At 36.2% G+C, this 17,414-nt stretch overlaps 1 protein-coding gene and 1 long non-coding RNA gene across 5 annotated transcripts; both read right to left on the minus strand.

Moving 5' to 3' along the window:
• Nucleotides 1-374: 374 nt before the first annotated feature.
• Nucleotides 375-1,812, minus strand: LOC140829765 (protein CUP-SHAPED COTYLEDON 2-like). The gene is made up of 3 exons (XM_073193055.1): nt 1,441-1,812; nt 1,078-1,361; nt 375-878 (listed from the first exon to the last, which is right to left on the minus strand). The coding sequence occupies exons 1-3, from the start codon at nt 1,625-1,627 to the stop codon at nt 444-446; spliced, it is 906 nt and encodes a 301-aa protein (XP_073049156.1). The 5' UTR covers nt 1,628-1,812; the 3' UTR covers nt 375-443.
• A 2,702-nt stretch (nt 1,813-4,514) lies between these two features.
• On the minus strand, nt 4,515-7,815 carry LOC140830849 (uncharacterized). 4 transcript variants are annotated; one of them, XR_012117692.1, is made up of 7 exons: nt 7,479-7,815; nt 7,205-7,342; nt 6,371-6,843; nt 6,206-6,271; nt 5,147-6,105; nt 4,870-4,962; nt 4,515-4,785 (listed from the first exon to the last, which is right to left on the minus strand). It is a non-coding gene; the product is annotated as an uncharacterized lncRNA (long non-coding RNA). The 4 variants fall into 4 exon arrangements; XR_012117689.1 differs by having other exon boundaries at nt 7,426-7,806; XR_012117691.1 differs by having other exon boundaries at nt 6,371-6,429; nt 7,426-7,765.
• Nucleotides 7,816-17,414: the final 9,599 nt, after the last annotated feature.

Below are 17,414 nucleotides of genomic sequence, written 5' to 3' on the forward strand. Positions count from 1 at the left end.
GAAATTTTCCAGAACTATTTCAGCAGTTGTAATAAAATAGCTGGAATCTAAATTTATTCCACTATCTCGATGACCTAAGGTTGACAAATTAATAATGGACTAAAACTCTAAATAGGACAAGTTAATGGATACAAAAATTAATTTTCCTAAAATATAACTATAGTAATTAAAATTATTTATCGTTAAACTTAAGTTTATAAATTTAAACTGGAGTATTTTCACAATTTTAAAAATTAATTTTTAATTGATAGATAAATAATTAATAGTACATAAATGCTTCAATATACTTACACTCAATAATATAATATATAGATTTTAACGAATTATTAACGATAAAACGTGATTAGTTCAAAAGAAAGGACACGATGATCACTGATTACTAGACACGAACGCATGACGAGACCTGATTAAGTAACATTAGTAGACAATAGGTTAAAAGTTGATCAATAATTCCACATGCAATCAAGCTCAGTATGGACCATTTCTTGAATATCCGCCGAGGGCCACTGGCTGACACAGCCGCCGTAATCACTTCCGCTTCTGTGCATGGACGGTGGAGCCACCGCAGAGAAATAGAGTGGCTGCTGAATATTGATATCCTCCAAGGCCCCCAGGCAATTAGGAAATGGTGTGGCATTTGGCAGTGGCAGGAGGTCGAAGATGGAACTGTGATTGAAACTGGATATTGTTGCTGGTGTACTGGAGAAACAGGGCACGCACTCCATGATATTATTGGCGTCGCCACCTTCGTAGGAACAGCTCCCGTGGTCGGTGGAGGGATCGAGAAGCGGCGGAAGGGAGATGAGGTTGATGACGGTGGTCTGCAACTTGCCTCTGGTGACATTTTTCTGAAACACTCGGCAAATCACCCACTCGTCCTGAAATATAAGAGACTAGATTAACGTGCCCACACAAATGGGTAATTTTCAAAAGGATAAGTTTCGATCAAATGTAACTTCAATGACCATATTTTTGTGCAACAGCGACTATCTTCTATAGAAGTCAATGAAATATACACTATTTGGCCATCAATTCTGTCAAATTAGTTTAGAAATTTCAGAATTCGGTGTTGCGTACCTTGAAGTTTCTGGCTGAATAATGATGTGCAAGTTTTCCTTCAAAGCGATACTCATGCATAACCCAGTTGCTCTTCTCTCCCCTGGGAGCTCTGCCCCTGTAGAAAACTAGGGTTTTCTTCATCCCCACCAGTGCCCGAGTTTTGGAGCAGTAAATTTCTCTGTCTTTTCCTGTAGCCTTCCAATAACCCGCCTCCGTTGCCCGGTTCGTCCTCAACCCTGTTGGGTATTTCTTCCCCCGTGTACTGAAGAAGTACCACTCTTGCTCCCCCATTTTTGCTCTGCCTGAACAAAACACGTACACGTTTAAAATTAGAAAATCAACTGAAAATTTTGTCCACGAAGATTTTATTGAACTGCCTACTGGGAAGATGCCAGGGCTCGCATTTGTTAAGATCAACTTCTGTAATGGCTCCGCCGGTGAAGTTGCAGTCGACGACCTTCTTCAACAGATAGTAAGTCACGAGTTCTTCGTCAGTCGGGTGGAATCTGAAGCCCGGAGGCAAATTCACCGGATCATTTCTTCTGTAACATGAGTTATAATTCTCCATCCAAGAAGCGTTGATAATTTAAGACTAAGAAATTTCCACCACACGTGATATATAGAGGAAAATTGAGGTTGAAGAATAGGATCTATGTACAGTGAGGTGTGAATATGATAGCTGAGGGATTAGTCCTCTTCTTCTGTGATTTCTGATATTTCCGCAGTAATAATATTCTGCTGCTCAGATTTTATTATGTGTGTGTAATTTGTACATAATGTGGCAGTATGCGTGCGTGTGCAAGAATTTTAATCAGCAAAGAAAAGTGAAATTTATATAGTTGGGGACGAGAGTAACTAAATATTGGAAATTTCCAATAGAAATTGTCGACATGACACGGATAAAAAGTTGTTAAAGTTGGTGTCGAAACGAGCTAATTTGTAGTTTGTGTTTTATAAAATTTTATGTAAAACAATTTTTATTTTAATAATATTTTATGATTTTATCTTTTTATAACATTTATTTTATATATATAATCATACAAGTTGCATAGATAAAGTTCATGAATATACAATAGGTATCATGAGATATGTATACTCATATTATCTGAGCGCATAGATAAAATTCATAAATATACAATAGATACCTTGAGGTCCGTCTCTCAACGTAAAATCATGAAACTCATTAGAAACATACTGTATATTTTAAACAGGTCTCGAGTACTTGATTCAGCCGTCTAAAATAAGGATAAAGATCGCTCGAGATTTAGACTATCATCTGTGAAGTAAACATCATGTTTAATCGGTAAGTACATGAAGATTTATATTCATACAGATGGATGATCATTCAATGATGCACTGAACAACCCTCCATCGAACTTTTCAAGTAGTTATCACTTATCGTGTAAGGTCTAGAAATTCAAACGACGTAACATAATTGCATGCAAATATAAAATATCATTAAAAAAGCTTAATTAGATGTTTTAAATGCATTTAATGTATGGTTATTACATGATTTTATGATTATATGATATGGTTTACTATAATTGCATAATATCGGGCTTTTGGCATTATTTGATGCTCGAACGAGAAATGGAGACCAGGAACAGTTTAAGGGAAAAAGTTTTTATTAAATAATTATTTTTAATTACTTATTATATGATGTGTTTGATAGGTGATTTTCGAAAATAAGGATTTATGATATTTTAACATGTCGAGCTATATTTTAAACTGATAGTCGATTTTTAGCAAAACGGATAACTTTTTTAGGGTTCGGGTAATATTTTGAAAACGTACTAAAATAAAATATTTTGCATGCGTGTTATTGGGTCTAATGGGTTTGTTTTAGTAGATTTTTGGGCCAAGCCCACTACACCTCACTATTTTAAAAACATTTGCCAAAATATTTACTCATTTTATTATCAAATATTCGCTCAAACCCTAGCCTCCTCCCCAGTCCTCTGGGCCGCACCCCACACAAGAAAACACAACAACTTTTGATCATTTTTGCAAGGATCTTTCAAAGAAACGTTGTATCGTCCCTCCGGTGTTCGTCTCTCGTACCATTTACGTCGTTTTCGAGCGTATACATGCAAAGGAACGCCAACCACCTTTATTTTTTGCCTCCTTCACATCATAATACACAATTTATTTGATCTTGCATGCCACACATTAGCTTTATTGCCTTGAAACAATTTACACGAGCTTTGTCATGAAAATAATGGTTTTATGTACATGCACCTCATGGTTTTTGTGTATTGTTGGAAGGAGGCTGCTTGGATTGAATTTTGAAGGTTATTTACGATAGGTTTATCATGGATTTAGGTGGAACATCAGATTTAGAACATGTTCGTAGGTGTTCGATTGGATCTTCTTGGTTTGGCTCATTCTTGGGTTCGATCGGTTAAGGGTTGAGGGGCAGTGTGAATGGGACCAACTTGAGCCATAGTTCAGAACCTGGTGGGTCTAGACAGAGGCTCGGGATGGCACGTATACGGCTGGTGGTAGCGTGTGGCTTGGGTCAAAATGGGTGAGCCGCGCGAGGGTCATGCTTGTTGCTTTCGAGCCATCTAGCGAGCAGAGTTATAGCCAGGGGCTTGGTCGGTCCAGGAGGGTTCAGTTAAGTCCTAGGGGTGGTTGGTTTGAGACTGGTCCGGCGTGGTTTGGGCTAAAGTGGAGATATGGCACTAGTAGAAAAATCGCTTTTTACTTCGAGTATTCAATGAAGTAATCACTAGTAGAAAAATCGCTTTTTACTTCGAGTATTCAATGAAGTAATAAGGTAGTTAAGTGCTGAAGTATATGGACGTGAAGTAATAGATGTATCTTTTACTTCGCATAATAACCGAAGTTGTATGATTGAAAATACTGAAGTCTTTGGCCGGTTTTCGAAGGAAAACCGGTCCAAAATTGGACCGGTGCCGAAGTAAGAAATGTGTTTTACTTCATCGATTATTGTAAGTAACGAAGTAATATATTATATATAACTTCGTCTTAATTATTATTTAGCGAAGTAGTTTATAATATTTTACTTCACAATTTACATTGGGTAACGAAGTAATTCATCTGAAAGACTTCGTAGTTATGTATTTTGGTGAGGTAATAGTCACAAACAACTTCATAATTTATCCTATTTGTTGAAGTAAATATAATCTATAACTTCAGCATTTATCCTATTTGTTGAAGTATTTTATATTATGTTACTTCACAATTTACATTTAGTGACAAAGTAAGTGGTTCGAAAGACTTCAATAATTTGTATTTTGATGAAGTAATTGCGCAAAACAACTTCGCTTTTACAGAACAATGTTGAAGTAAATTAATTCTATCACTTCGTCTGATTTCTTATTGAAGAAGTATTTAATATTATGTTACTTCACAATTTGCAAATAACAACGAAGTAATTTACCTGTTACACTTCATTATTTTTTATTTTGATGAAGTAATTGTTAATACACTAATATAATTAAATTCATAAATTATCCATCTAAAAATGATGAATATCCACGAATCCACAATTACATATTCATCAATCCACAGATAACCCAAAAATGTATCAACAAAACCAAAAGTATATCCAAAAATCCACAATGACAAACAAAATATTTATCCCCAACATACATCATCCATTTAAGCACCTACATAGGAGTAAACAAATTCACTCCATTCACTTCTGACCTCGTCATATTGAGATTGGGTGTAATATTGGTTCTTGATGCATCCTACAAACTGAAATTTGAAAAAGAAAATACATTAGATTCTTCTATTTCAAATAAAAATTGACAGAATCCCATCCAATCTGTATTCACTCACCATAAGAAGAAGTGGATTATAATACAAAAAAGCCTCATACAAAAATAAATCCCTCAGATCTGCACTCATTCTCATGACAGAATCCCATCCAATCTGCAATGTCATTCATAAAAAAACTCAATAGGAGCCAACTAGAAATGAAGTATATATCATGCAAAACTTTTGAGGTTTAGTCATCCAATCAAAATACATGCAACCAAGACATATCAAAGACATACTAGAGACATCGAATGCATGCATCAGCATGTGTACATTCATTTTAAGGTATAACACTGACCTTGCAACAAATGAATACCCATATGAAAAACAGCAATACATGAACATAAAGTAAGATTAAAAATGACGCGATGGACAAAAAGATATATTATTCAAACAAAAGCTGTAATTCTATGTCATTGATGCAGTGATTTGAGCAACACAATAGTCAAGGTGAGTATGATTCCAAAGAGTTTAGAACAACAAAAGCCTGAACAAAAAAGTGATATATTGATAAAACTTCAAATGGCCATAGGATTCATAACTTTTGACAATTTTGGAATTGTGAGATGTACAAGATGATAACAAGGAGTGTCGCAAAGTTGTTGACCACGCTAAAGTTCTCTGCAAATCCAGTCATTTTGCCCATGTAAAGAGAGAGACTTTCTGTTTCATAATTTTAGAACAGATTACTAAATTTTTTTATTTATTTTGAACTTCTCATCGTCCCAAATTCTAAATATACTTTATTTTTACATCTAGCTCATTCAGGTTGGTTTTCATAATTTTCTAATGTAATGATGTATGATGAAAATTCTACTCATGTAGCCGAATTACAATTTCCTACTTTATCAAACTAAAAAGTGAGAAAAATAAAAATCGTTAATCTCCCTCATTTTTCCTGTTAATGGTTCCCCTTTCTTCAAGCAACCCAAAAAAATATATGAAAAAAGTAAATGGACCTCAGAATATCCAAATGTACTCATCATAATACTCTTTCCCTCAATTATGAAAGATTGTTGATATACCCGGGAAATTAAAAATTCAAAGAAGGTTATAAATCGAAAGATCACTTGAGACCAGATTATATTTATAACTAACCCGATAAACCTGGTTATAGTGATACCTTGAATCTCCATAGCAGAACAGGAGAAGGCATAATAGCTACACTTGGCAACGGTGAACTCATACCCTTCATTACATTTGACACTATGGAATGTAAGAAATCTTCTTCAGCACTATTTCCCAGTTCATTTGTACCTGGCAGATAACATCATAACATAGTTAATATATGGAATAAATCAGTGAAAAAGGAGAAAAACCACGTCTAAAAGAAAGTGTAGGATAAATCTTCTCTCGCCAACATCAAACACAACAGATCGGCTTCCAGACTTGCGTAAATGCGGACTGTTGTTAGGTACAAGATCTACAAATATAGATGGAGGTGAGATTAAAAAGGCAGTTTTATACAATCAAATCCTTCCCAAAAACTACAACTGCGAGCAGAATAAACAGGAAAACATACATGACGTCAGTCAAATCTCTCATGCTAGTACTGCTGCTATTGAACAACAAGCCATGCAACTACAACCAAGCTCATTACCACCAGAAAACCCAACGTTAGAAAAAAAAAGGTTGCCACCATCACTACACACGTTTCAAAAGGCAACCAATTTATAATCCTAGTTGATAGCTTTAAGCAGCATTTGCTTGTACTCATTCAGCAGACATACATTGAAATCAACAAGCAAACAATGAAAGATGATACGGCAACAGAGGTAAACTCATCATGTAATAAATAAAAGTTTAACGAAACATGTCCATTTGCGAATTCATGAAGGATCAGATAACAATACCTTATTTGACACATGGTCTAACAATGCACGGATGAGCCATGGTAATGATCTAGATCCTAGAAGTCTCGCTATAGAATACATACGAGGCATTCCAAAAAAGGAACTATGTAATCTGCCAAAGCTTTGATATGCAATTTAGATCCTACCATCAACATGAGGGAAAGTGAAAGGTCATGAATAAAGAAACAAATGATAATATAAATCGGTATTAAATGCATTCATTTTGAAAGCATAGATCACGTTGATAATATAAACCCTTCTTCATACATGTCCTATGCATACTACTTGGGAAAATGGTCATTTTTCTACGAGTAAATAATATAACTCCTTTTTTGTTTCATGCACACCATATACAAGTCGGAAAAATACAAAAGGAGGGACCTCATTCTCGGATACTAGCTGGACATATAACAACCCAACAATGCGTCAATATTATGCTACTAACGCAAAGAAAACCATTAAATCGGATTGGAAAAAAACTCGAATCCAGACAGCTTGTATACCTGAACTATAGACTAGAATTCAAGCTAAAATGCACCAAGAATCTAAGTTGAACGGGCAGTGGTGGTCTCAAGATGGTGCAAAGGTTGTATCTAGCAGGAAAACTCGCTGGAATCGCGACTGGACGGAGCTAAATGTGGCTGGAAATCGCAGGGATAACAGGGAAAACATTAGGGCTTTGACTTCTCAACAACAAACCACTAAAAAACAAAGAAATCGACACCGAAAATAGAGGACAAACTCGCGCACGGAAAAAGACTGAAACAGGGCTCTCACTCGCGCAAGTTCTTCCAATCTGAGGCAGGGAAGGAGGCGCAAGGTTAGGGGAACTAGGTTTCTGGCTACTGCACTTCGATCTCCGGTGGTCGGACAGCACACAGTGGTGATTGGAGTCGGGACGCAACACTGACGGGAGTAGGGGAAGGGTTAAGAGATTGGGGATTTGGGTTTCACTTTCTCTCTCTTGTAGTGTGTTGTGTAATATTTTTAATTAAACTATCGGTTCATCTTTTTACTTCGGTATAAATTTATTTTCTTTATTTTTTACTTCATCAACATTGATATGCCGAAGTAAAATATAATAAAAAAATATAGTGAAGCCCGTGTTTTTAAACATCCGAAGTAAAATATATTATTTTACTTCGCTTGTGTTATTACTGAAGTTATTGGTAATGTATTACTTCGTAATTTATTATTATCGAAGTAACGTTTGCCGAAGTAAAATTCGATTTTTCTACTAGTGTGGGCCTGGCTTGGAGAATGGAGATAGGGTTTCGGTCCTTAGGTGCAGAAACTCTAGCGGGTTGTAGGGGGCTTTGGATGGTCTTGTATGGTCTGTACATGGGTGTTTTAGGCATGGTTAGGTGTCTTTAAGTCATAGTTTAAGTTTGGGAAAGTTTGGTTGCGTTTCGGGTTTATTCGTGTTAAAACCGAGACTTTGTTCCAAATTTTAAAACGAAATTTTGAATGTAATGCATTGGCTCGAGTTTATGTCTAAGAAATTAATATGAGTATGTTTTAAGGTGTTTTAATAAGTTTGGATGGATTCAAGTCGAAATTTTAAGGTCCAGGTGTAAAATGGTCAAACCAGGGTTTCAGGGGCAAATTTTGCACCAGAATTGAGTTAGCAGTCCTGACAGTACCCTGACATCTTGTAATGCATGTTTAAGATGTTTATTTGACATGAATATAAAAATTCTGAAATACATTGCATGCTTGTTCCAAGAAAATTTATGTATCACTACAAGAAAACCGCTAAACGACAACGGATCAAATCCAAGGTCTTTAAAAATTGTTGTAACTGAGGGTGTTGTTGAAAGTCCGTTCAACGACAACGGTTAAAAAACATTGTTGTAGCTCAATTTGCGACGGTTTTTAAAAACCCGTCGCTAATTCATTAGCGACGGTGTTTCATAATCTGTCGCTAACGTTAGCAACGGAAATCAACCCAAATCGTCCTTATTAGGCACGGTTTTATAAACCGTCTGATAGGATCGGTTATCGTAAAAATAGTGTTTAGAAGGGGGGGTTGAATAAACACTTACAATTAAAAATTTTCTTTAGTTATATTTGAGTTCAGTTTGGTGACAAACTGAATCTCAGAATCTTGTTGGTCAATAACAATCAGTTAAACTAGAGTAGCTGCGGAAAATAACTGACTGAAAGATAGAATACGAAACTGAAAGAAATATGCAAGAGTTGTTTCTGGATGTTCGGAGAATTCAATTACTCCTACGTCACCCCTTCTATCACAAGGATAGGATATTCGCTAAAAGACTTTGATCGAGTACAACACTTGTACATACCCACTTCAGTTTGGACTTACAACTGCCAAAACTGAAACTCTTAGTTCTACACAATATTCTGAGTGCGTAACTGATCTTAGCACTATTGAATCTAACAACTTTTAGAGAGTGCTAATAAGGTCAAATTGTAGCCTTGATTGCTACGAATGATTCAAATAGAAATGAGCTAAGATTTTGACAGAGTAACAGCAAGTTTAAGATTGAGTGATCGTCTGTCTTCTTCAGCTGTTCTTCATTCATATTTATAGACTTCTCTTTCAACGGTAACTTTGAGATGCATTTGAATTCTAGTATCCGTTGATTGCCACTTCATCATTCCTTGGGCAATGTTCTCTTCATTGATTGTAATACGGCGTCTTAATTGCAATAGCCGAAATACGTTGTTCTATGCTGTAATGATTGAGGTGCAGCTTTCTATATTCAGTTGTTGTCTGCTATGTCTTTTTGTCGGTTGAATGTTCTTTCCTGAGAAACATTCAGTTGAGATATGTTTTAACTGATACTTATACGGCTGAGTATATTAACTGATTGGTTTCCAACCGATCAGTTTTCTTCATTAGTTCAGCTGGTTTCAATTGTTAAGTAATCAGTCGTGTCTTTCGCATATTCAGTTGTTTCATAATTCAGTTAGTTTCTTCAGTTTGTCAAACTCCGAAATTTGGTTTCCAACAATTTCCCTCTTTTTGGTGTTTGACAAAACTAAGCATATAGTAACTGAATGATTGAACTCTTATAAACTGCTTCTTAACAAAAACTATCTCAACTGCTCTTCAATGTTTCTTTTGAGTCATACTAACTTCCCCTTTTTTGTCAAACTGAGCCATGTGGATAGATAGTTGTCGAACTTCAGTAGATAAGATGCCGACATCAGCTTAAATACTGGAGATGACAGTAAGAACTGAGGTTTGCAGTGAGTCTATTTTGTTTGCAACAGATTTTTCTAGTCTTTCAACTCGTTGGTTGATCACATCTTGAGTAGCGAAAAGAGTAGCAGTTGTAGCTTTGTTCTGCTTGTGTTCTACGGCAACTGAGAGTTCAGTTACAACTTGTTGAATATTCTTCAGCTTTGCAAAAACAAAATCTTCAGATCCATTCAGCTTTACGGAATGATAGAATTGTGTTGATTGAATGGATTTGATGGCATCCATTATTTGATTCATATTTGTCATGATGGTGTTGATTTCATCGAACAATGCTTCTGAATTTGAGATTTCAGGAGACATGACTCCTATATCTTCCTGATGTGACACTTGTTCTGGTGGAGTGAAAATTATCATAGTGTGAACAACTGTCTCTTCTTGACCTTGAGAGGAAGAAGGTTGATTCTGAGTATCAGAAACACTTTGTTCTAGAATAACAGAGTTATCTGTTGTAACTGCTATTGAAGAATCATGTGCTTGTTCTTCTGTTTGATCAGCGGCTGAAACTTGAGGTGGTTCTTCAGTTTGAAGGTTTTCAACATTAGGCAACTGCTCTTCCACGGATTCAATGAGTGTTTCCTCTTGGTTCTGAGTGAGCACTTCAGTTTGCTCTTCAGTTTCAGATGTTACTCGCTGAACTGTTTCTGGAGCAACAGAAAATTGAGCTTGTTCTGCATTATCAGAGAATTGAACATGTTTTTCAGCAATAAAAGTTTGAGCATGTTCTTCAGCGATAAAAGTTTGTACTGGGTCTTTAGATGTAATCAGAATTTCTTGTTCTGTTTGTTCAGTCAGAGGATCAACTAATTCAAAATTATGTGCTTTAGTTTGAGCTTCCTGAGCAACTGACTGAATGATTTCATCGATATTGGCGAAAGTCAGTTCGACCTCAGAATACAGATGTTGATCCCCGGGTGTTGTTTGTGGAGCCTCCTGGACTGATTTGTCAGCAATGAGTTTTTCAGAAGATTCATTCTGCTGAGACGATGAAGATTTGTATTCCTCTGTTCCTGAAGATTTTTCTGGAAGAACAAGTTCTTGATCTTGTTCCCAAAACCTTATTTCCCTCTGTACGCCACTAAGATCTGCATCCAGTTGAGTGAACACAACTCTATCTTGATATGCAGTTGGTCCTGTGGGGTGGTAGTTTTCTTTCAACTTTTTAACCATCTTAGTCAGTTGAGTAGCCCGTATTTGATCAAAAAAATATTGTCTCCTTTCCAGTGCTTGAATAATGGTAGCAGCTTTAACAACCTTCAAAACTATCTTTTCCAGTTTAATAAACGTCTTCAGTTGAGATTTGTGCTTCAGTTTCTTGGAAAAAATTTCGGTCCTGAGGCTTTTCCAACGGTCAAAAGATGTGAGTTTTGATGTGGCAAATGTATTTACCTCTTCCCAAATTAGATTGATATGAGTTTTGAATGGTGTGAGATGGCCTTGGCTCCTCCTCAAGCTTGCCTTTTCCCTTCTTTGTGGTTAGAATATGAGAAATTTGTAAGCCAGATTTGGTAGACTCCACTGGTTCCTTCAATGTGACGCCTTTTGGTCTAGCCTAAGGTAAAATAGTGGGTTGATTTACACGAGTGAAGGGAGCTTTTACTCTAGTGGGTATCTTTTCAGTTGGAACTGAATCATCAAGAGGGATGACCTGCAATGGGATAGCCTGAATAGGCTTTTCAGCAACTGACTGAGATAGTCTCTCAGCAATGATTGGATCCACTGCTGGGATTGGTTTGGTTCTTTGTGTCCTTGGTTTCTTGATAAGTTTGGGAGAGGGAGTTTTCTCAGAATCTGATTCTCTGAGAATCAGTTTTCGCTTTGTAGCCTTCAGTTGGGCTAGCGTCTTGGCTTTCTTGACTGATTTAGGAGTAGCTTGCTGCATCCCAATCTCCTTCTTGACTTTTACGAATTGTTTAGGTGAGAGATCCATCTTGGTCTTTGGTGGCAAGATATTCTTGGTAGTGAATATCTTAAATTTTGAGGATTTTTCGACCTTGTTAGCTACCAGTCCTTTGAGTTTCAGAATATAACTGATTGGAATAGCAAACCCCGTGGACTATTTTGTTGATTGAAGCATATTCTTTAGAATGCTGAAAATAATGTACCTCCAGTTGACTTTCTTCTCACCCATGATGATTGTCATAACCTGGAATTTTTCAAGAGTGAGAGCTGCATATGAGCCAGCTTTAGCTAAAATTCCCTTTGCTACAATATCAGCCAATAACTGCATTTCTGGCTTCAGTTCTTTCTTTGAGTCGGAGACTTTGATTTTCGCCCATCAGCAGATAATGAGGATTGCATTTCCTCAATATTGGATGTTTTAACTTCAGAGAAACTGACATATCCATCAGTTGGCAAGGAAAATATTTCTCCAAAGTTTTCTTCAGATAAGATCAGCAACTGATCATTGATAGTGACAGAGATATCTCCTTCACCAGTAACATACCCTTTCTGATAGAATTCATTCACTTCCTTCGAGTATATTTCTTGTGAAGATTGTCCCAAAAACATTCTGAGCCCAGCAGATTCAATCTTCAGAAAGACATTTTTGATATCGGCTTCTTGAATTGATAAAACTGAGTCAAAATCGATTGCCATGGCATTCATCATGTGTGCAAGGATCTGATTTGCCATTTCGGAAGGTAAGATGATCTGAAATTTGTAGAAAATAAGCTTCGGAAATTAGTATGCTCTTAGAACTGATTGTATGCGTGAAGGAGAAGAACTGAATTGAAGCTGGTATAGTACATTTGTACGTGACTGTTCAAATTCTGGACACGTGTCAGTCCATGAAAATTTTGAATAAAAATAAGTGTACGTGTGCTGTAATAGTGTGTATAAATATTAGCGGTTTTAAAATGAGCCACGTTATCAATCTGCAGTCACGTCAATTGATTTAGAATATAATAAATTTTAATTAGTTAACGTATGTGAGAAGATTTGTAAACAATCCGACTGAACGATCAGTTGGGAAACTGACTCATTTCAGTTGAGAAGTTACAAACAATTGTTTTCTCAGTTAACCTTTTAAAATTAATATTCCCCCTAAATTGGTGCATAAAACATTTAAAATGACGATTAAAAAAAATTTATTATATGATAAATGATCGCGGATCTTCAGCTTCCATAACGCCTTGGCTATAAATAGAAGTGGCTCAGTCAATTTCAGACATATCATCCAAAATATTCAAGAAAGAAAAAAATGTCTGATACGAGTGACTCAAGTCTTTCTCCTTTTTCTCTGGAGGCCAGGAAGGCCGAGATAGAAGATGAAGTCTTCTATGAAAGTCTGCATTACTGGGAGCGATTGCAGGAGCTTGAGCTCTTGTACAACTCTGGGGAGGCCACCACTCCTGAATTGGTGGCAGAACTGAATCAAGTGCGAAAGCACTTGAATATTGCTGTGTGGGTGGACGTCTTCAAAGACGGTCACATGTATCAGCTGATGCTCTGCAAGGAATTGAAGATCCTGAGGCGCATAGCTCATTCTCACAGCTTTCTCATGACTGCTCCTTCTTCTCTATCTGTTTGGCTGAAATTTTGGATAATTGTTGTGGAGGAAAAGTATGATGATGTAATCCAGACCAACATTTATAAGTAATGAAATATTTATCTGGTTTTAACTCTGTTTTTCTTTTTCTTGCAAATAATGAGTTGATTACTAACTAATCAGATAAACTGATATTAATTGACTTATGACTGAAATCAGTTAACAATTCATAATTAGTAAAAGATACACTAATATTAGTTAAGGGTAAAAATATAATAATTGTTAAACTAGTATCAACTGATAATAAATAACTGGTGAAGAAAAAGGCCTGGGTAATTGCGATGATGTTTCGGTTGGCTTTAATCTTTTCAACTTCTTCACCATTTAATGTCACTTTATTTTTCTGCAATCAAATTAATGTTAACAGAAGATTTATAACAAACTGACATATGATAACTGACATCAGTTGACATTAAGTAGTCAGTTGTGAGAAATGATTTTATAAGCAAGACAATATTAATAATAAGTTTATGATAGATCAATTAACCCAAGAATATTTCGAAAGTAAGAGAACTTAGCCTCGGGTAAAGGTTTTGTGAAAATGTCAGCTGCTTGCTGTTCAGTTGAAATATATTCTAGTCGAATATCCTTCTTTAAAGCATGATCCCTAATGAAGTGATGCCTGACATCTATATGCTTGGTCCTTGAGTGAAGAACTGGATTATAAGTGATGACAATTGTGCTGGTATTATCACAAAATATGGGCGATTCAGTTGATGTTACTCCATAATCCTTCAGTTGTTGCTGAATCCAGATCAGTTGTGCACAACAGCTACCAGCAGCAAGATATTCTGCTTCTGTTGTTGAGGTAGCTATGGATGTCTGCTTCTTGCTGAACCAAGAGATCAGTCTATCTCCTAAGAACTGACAAGATCCACTTGTACTTTTGCGATCAAGCTTACATCCTGCATAATCTGCGTCTGAATATCCAACTAAATTGAAGGTGGAGTCTTTGGAATACCATAGCCCAACATTTTGCGTGTCCTTAAGATATCTCAGAATTCTTTTAGCAGCTGAGAAATGTGATTGCTTAGAATTTGCTTGAAATCTGGCACACATACAGACAGCAAAAACAATATCAGGATGACTGGCTGTTAGGTACAACAATAAACCTATTAACCCTCTATATAATGTCGCCTCCACTGATATTCCCCCTTCGTCAGTGTCTAGTTTAACTGATGAGCTCATGGGAGTAGTTGCAGCTGAGCATGATTCCATACCAAATTTCTTTAGCAACTCCTTTGTATATTTTGTTTGACTAATGAATATACCAGTTTCCAGTTGCTTCACTTGCAGTCCAAGAAAGAATGCCAGTTCACCCATCATGCTCATTTCAAACTTGTCCTGCATTAACTTAGCAAACTTTTCGCACAATTTGGGGTTAGTTGACCCAAATATTATATCATCAACATAAATTTGAACTAATAGAATGCGATTATTTTTAGTAAATTTGAACAAGGTCTTATCAACTGATCCGACTGTAAAGTCATGATCAGTTAGGAATTTTGAAAGAGTTTCGTACCAAGCCCTGGGAGCTTGTTTAAGACCATATAATGCTTTGTTCAAATAGTATACATGATCAGGAAGTTTGTGATTTACAAAACCTGGAGGTTGTTCAACATATACTTCTTCTTGTAACTGACCGTTTAGGAATGCACTCTTCACATCCATCTGGTAAACTTTAAAGTTTTTGTGAGATGCATAAGCAAGAAATATTCTGATTGCTTCCAATCTTGCCACTGGAGCATACGTCTCATCGTAGTCAATTCCTTCTTCTTGCCTATATCCTTGTGCTAATAGTCTTGCTTTATTGCGTATGACTGAACCGTCCTCGTTCAGTTTATTCCTGTACACCCATTTTGTACCTATAATGGATTTTGAAGTTGGTCTTGGAACTAAGTTTCAGACATTATTGTGAGTGAACTGATTCAGCTCTTCTTGCATAGCATTTACCAGTTAGGATCAGCAAGAGCTTCATCAATTTTCTTTGGTTCCAGTTGTGAGACAAAGGCTGAATGAATAAATAAATTTAACATTTGATTGCGAGTTCTTAGTGGATCAGATGGATTTCCTATTACCAATTCTGGTGGATGTGATCTTCTCCATCTGTACTCAGCATTTGTTGCATCAGCAACTTCTTCAGTTGGTAACTGAATGCAGTTTTCAGCTTCAGTTGATGCCTCGTCAGCTGGTATTTGAATGTTATCATTTTGCTTTAATAACTAATTGTTATCATTGACTTCCTGCTTATTTAATTGATCCAATATCTCTGGTTCTGGTGTTTGAAAGATGTTTTGATTATTATGACTTTCATCTTTGTCATCATCTTCCAAATTGATATCTGTAAATCGATCAGCTAGCTCAACTTGATCAGTTGGCTTATCAGTTAGTGCAGTTTCATCAAATTCAACATGCGCAGATTCTTCAACATTTAACGTTTTCTTATTAAAGACTCTATAAGCTATACTGACTGATGAATATCCAAGGAATATTCCTTCTGCATATTTGGCATCAAATGCTTTTAAATAATTTTTACCATTATCATGAATAAAACATCTGCAGCCGAATATTTTGAAATAAGTGATTATACTTTTTCTTCCATTCCAGATCTCATATGGTGTTTTCATATGATTCTTATTAATCATCGATCTGTTCTGAGTATAACACGCAGTGTTTACTGCCTCTGCCCAAAATCTTTGAGAAATACCAGAATCAGCAAGCATTGTTCTAGCAGCTTCCTTAAGGGTCTGATTCCTTCTCTCAGCTACACCGTTTTTCTGAGGAGTTCTTGCTGCTGAGAGCTCATGCTTGATTCTAGCATTTTCTAGACATATTGAAAGTGTTTGATTGATGAATTCAGTTCCTCGATCAGATCTGATTCGATCAATCCCAACTGATTTTTCATTTAAAAGTCTTTTGAAGAGTTTATTCAGTTGTGCAGCCGTATGGTCTTTGGATTTGAGAAAGATAACCCAAGTAAATCTTGAAAAATCATCTACGACCACTAATGTGTATTTCATTCCCCCTAAGCTCATGACTGATATAGGACCGAAGAGATCCATGTGCAATAGTTCTAAGCATCGGGATGAAGATTTACAGCCCTTGTTTTTGAAAGAAGATCGTACTTGTTTTCCATACTGACATGCTGAGCAAAGTTTTTCTTTTGAAAAATCTATTTTGGGCAAACCAGTTACAAGTTCATGTTTACTCAGATAGACAATGGATTTAAAATTTAAATGATTTAACCTTTTATGCCACAACCAGTTTTGAGATGATTTTGAAGCAATAAAGCAAACTGGTGCATAAGACTGATCATTCCAACTGACTTTATATGTGTTTCCACATCATTTGCCAGTTAGTATGATTTCATCAGTTGATGTTTTAACTGAGCGTGAATTTTTATCAAATTGTACCGAGAATCCATTGTCGCATAACTGACTGATGCTAATCAAGTTATACTTCAGATTCTCTACTAATAAAACATCTTTAATAGTAAAGTTACCATGGATAAGCTTACCCTTACCCACGGTTTTACCTTTGGAATTATCTCCAAAACTGATGTTTGGACCACTATATTTGGTCAGTTGAGATAGCATACTTGCATCTCCTGTCATACGTCGTGAGCAATCGCTGTCCAAATACCATGTTGAATTTTTATCTGTACCTGTTACCTGCAAGCACACACATAATATGATTTGGTACACATATCTATTTGGGTCCAAAACTTATTAGTCCCTTTGGAACCCATACTTGGATTAGTCTAACTGACTTTCCAGTAGTCGTGTTCCAAATTATTTTTCTCGGCTTCTGTGTGTTAGGTGTGCGGTGTACAGATGACACAGTTTACATTTTAGCTTGGTTTAACTAATTGTTTAGTCTGTATCTTTTCTGGACCAGTTTGCAGTTATAATAATTTGAATAGTTCTTGCTAAATATT

The sequence above is a fragment of the Primulina eburnea genome, chromosome 4 (genome assembly GCF_022965805.1).
Source record: "Primulina eburnea isolate SZY01 chromosome 4, ASM2296580v1, whole genome shotgun sequence".
NCBI classification, from domain to species: Eukaryota; Viridiplantae; Streptophyta; class Magnoliopsida; order Lamiales; family Gesneriaceae; genus Primulina; species Primulina eburnea.

What these genes read in the sequence shown, in the direction of transcription:
- LOC140829765 (XM_073193055.1), bottom strand. Translation starts at nt 1,627, where the DNA reads ATGGAGAATTATAACTCATGTTACAGAAGAAATGATCCGGTGAATTTG. An exon ending in CGAGCCCTGGCATCTTCCCA is followed by an intron (nt 1,362 to 1,440) that starts GTAGGCAGTTCA and finishes TGTTTTGTTCAG; the next exon opens with GCAGAGCAAAAATGGGGGAG. An exon ending in ATTCAGCCAGAAACTTCAAG is followed by an intron (nt 879 to 1,077) that starts GTACGCAACACC and finishes CTTATATTTCAG; the next exon opens with GACGAGTGGGTGATTTGCCG.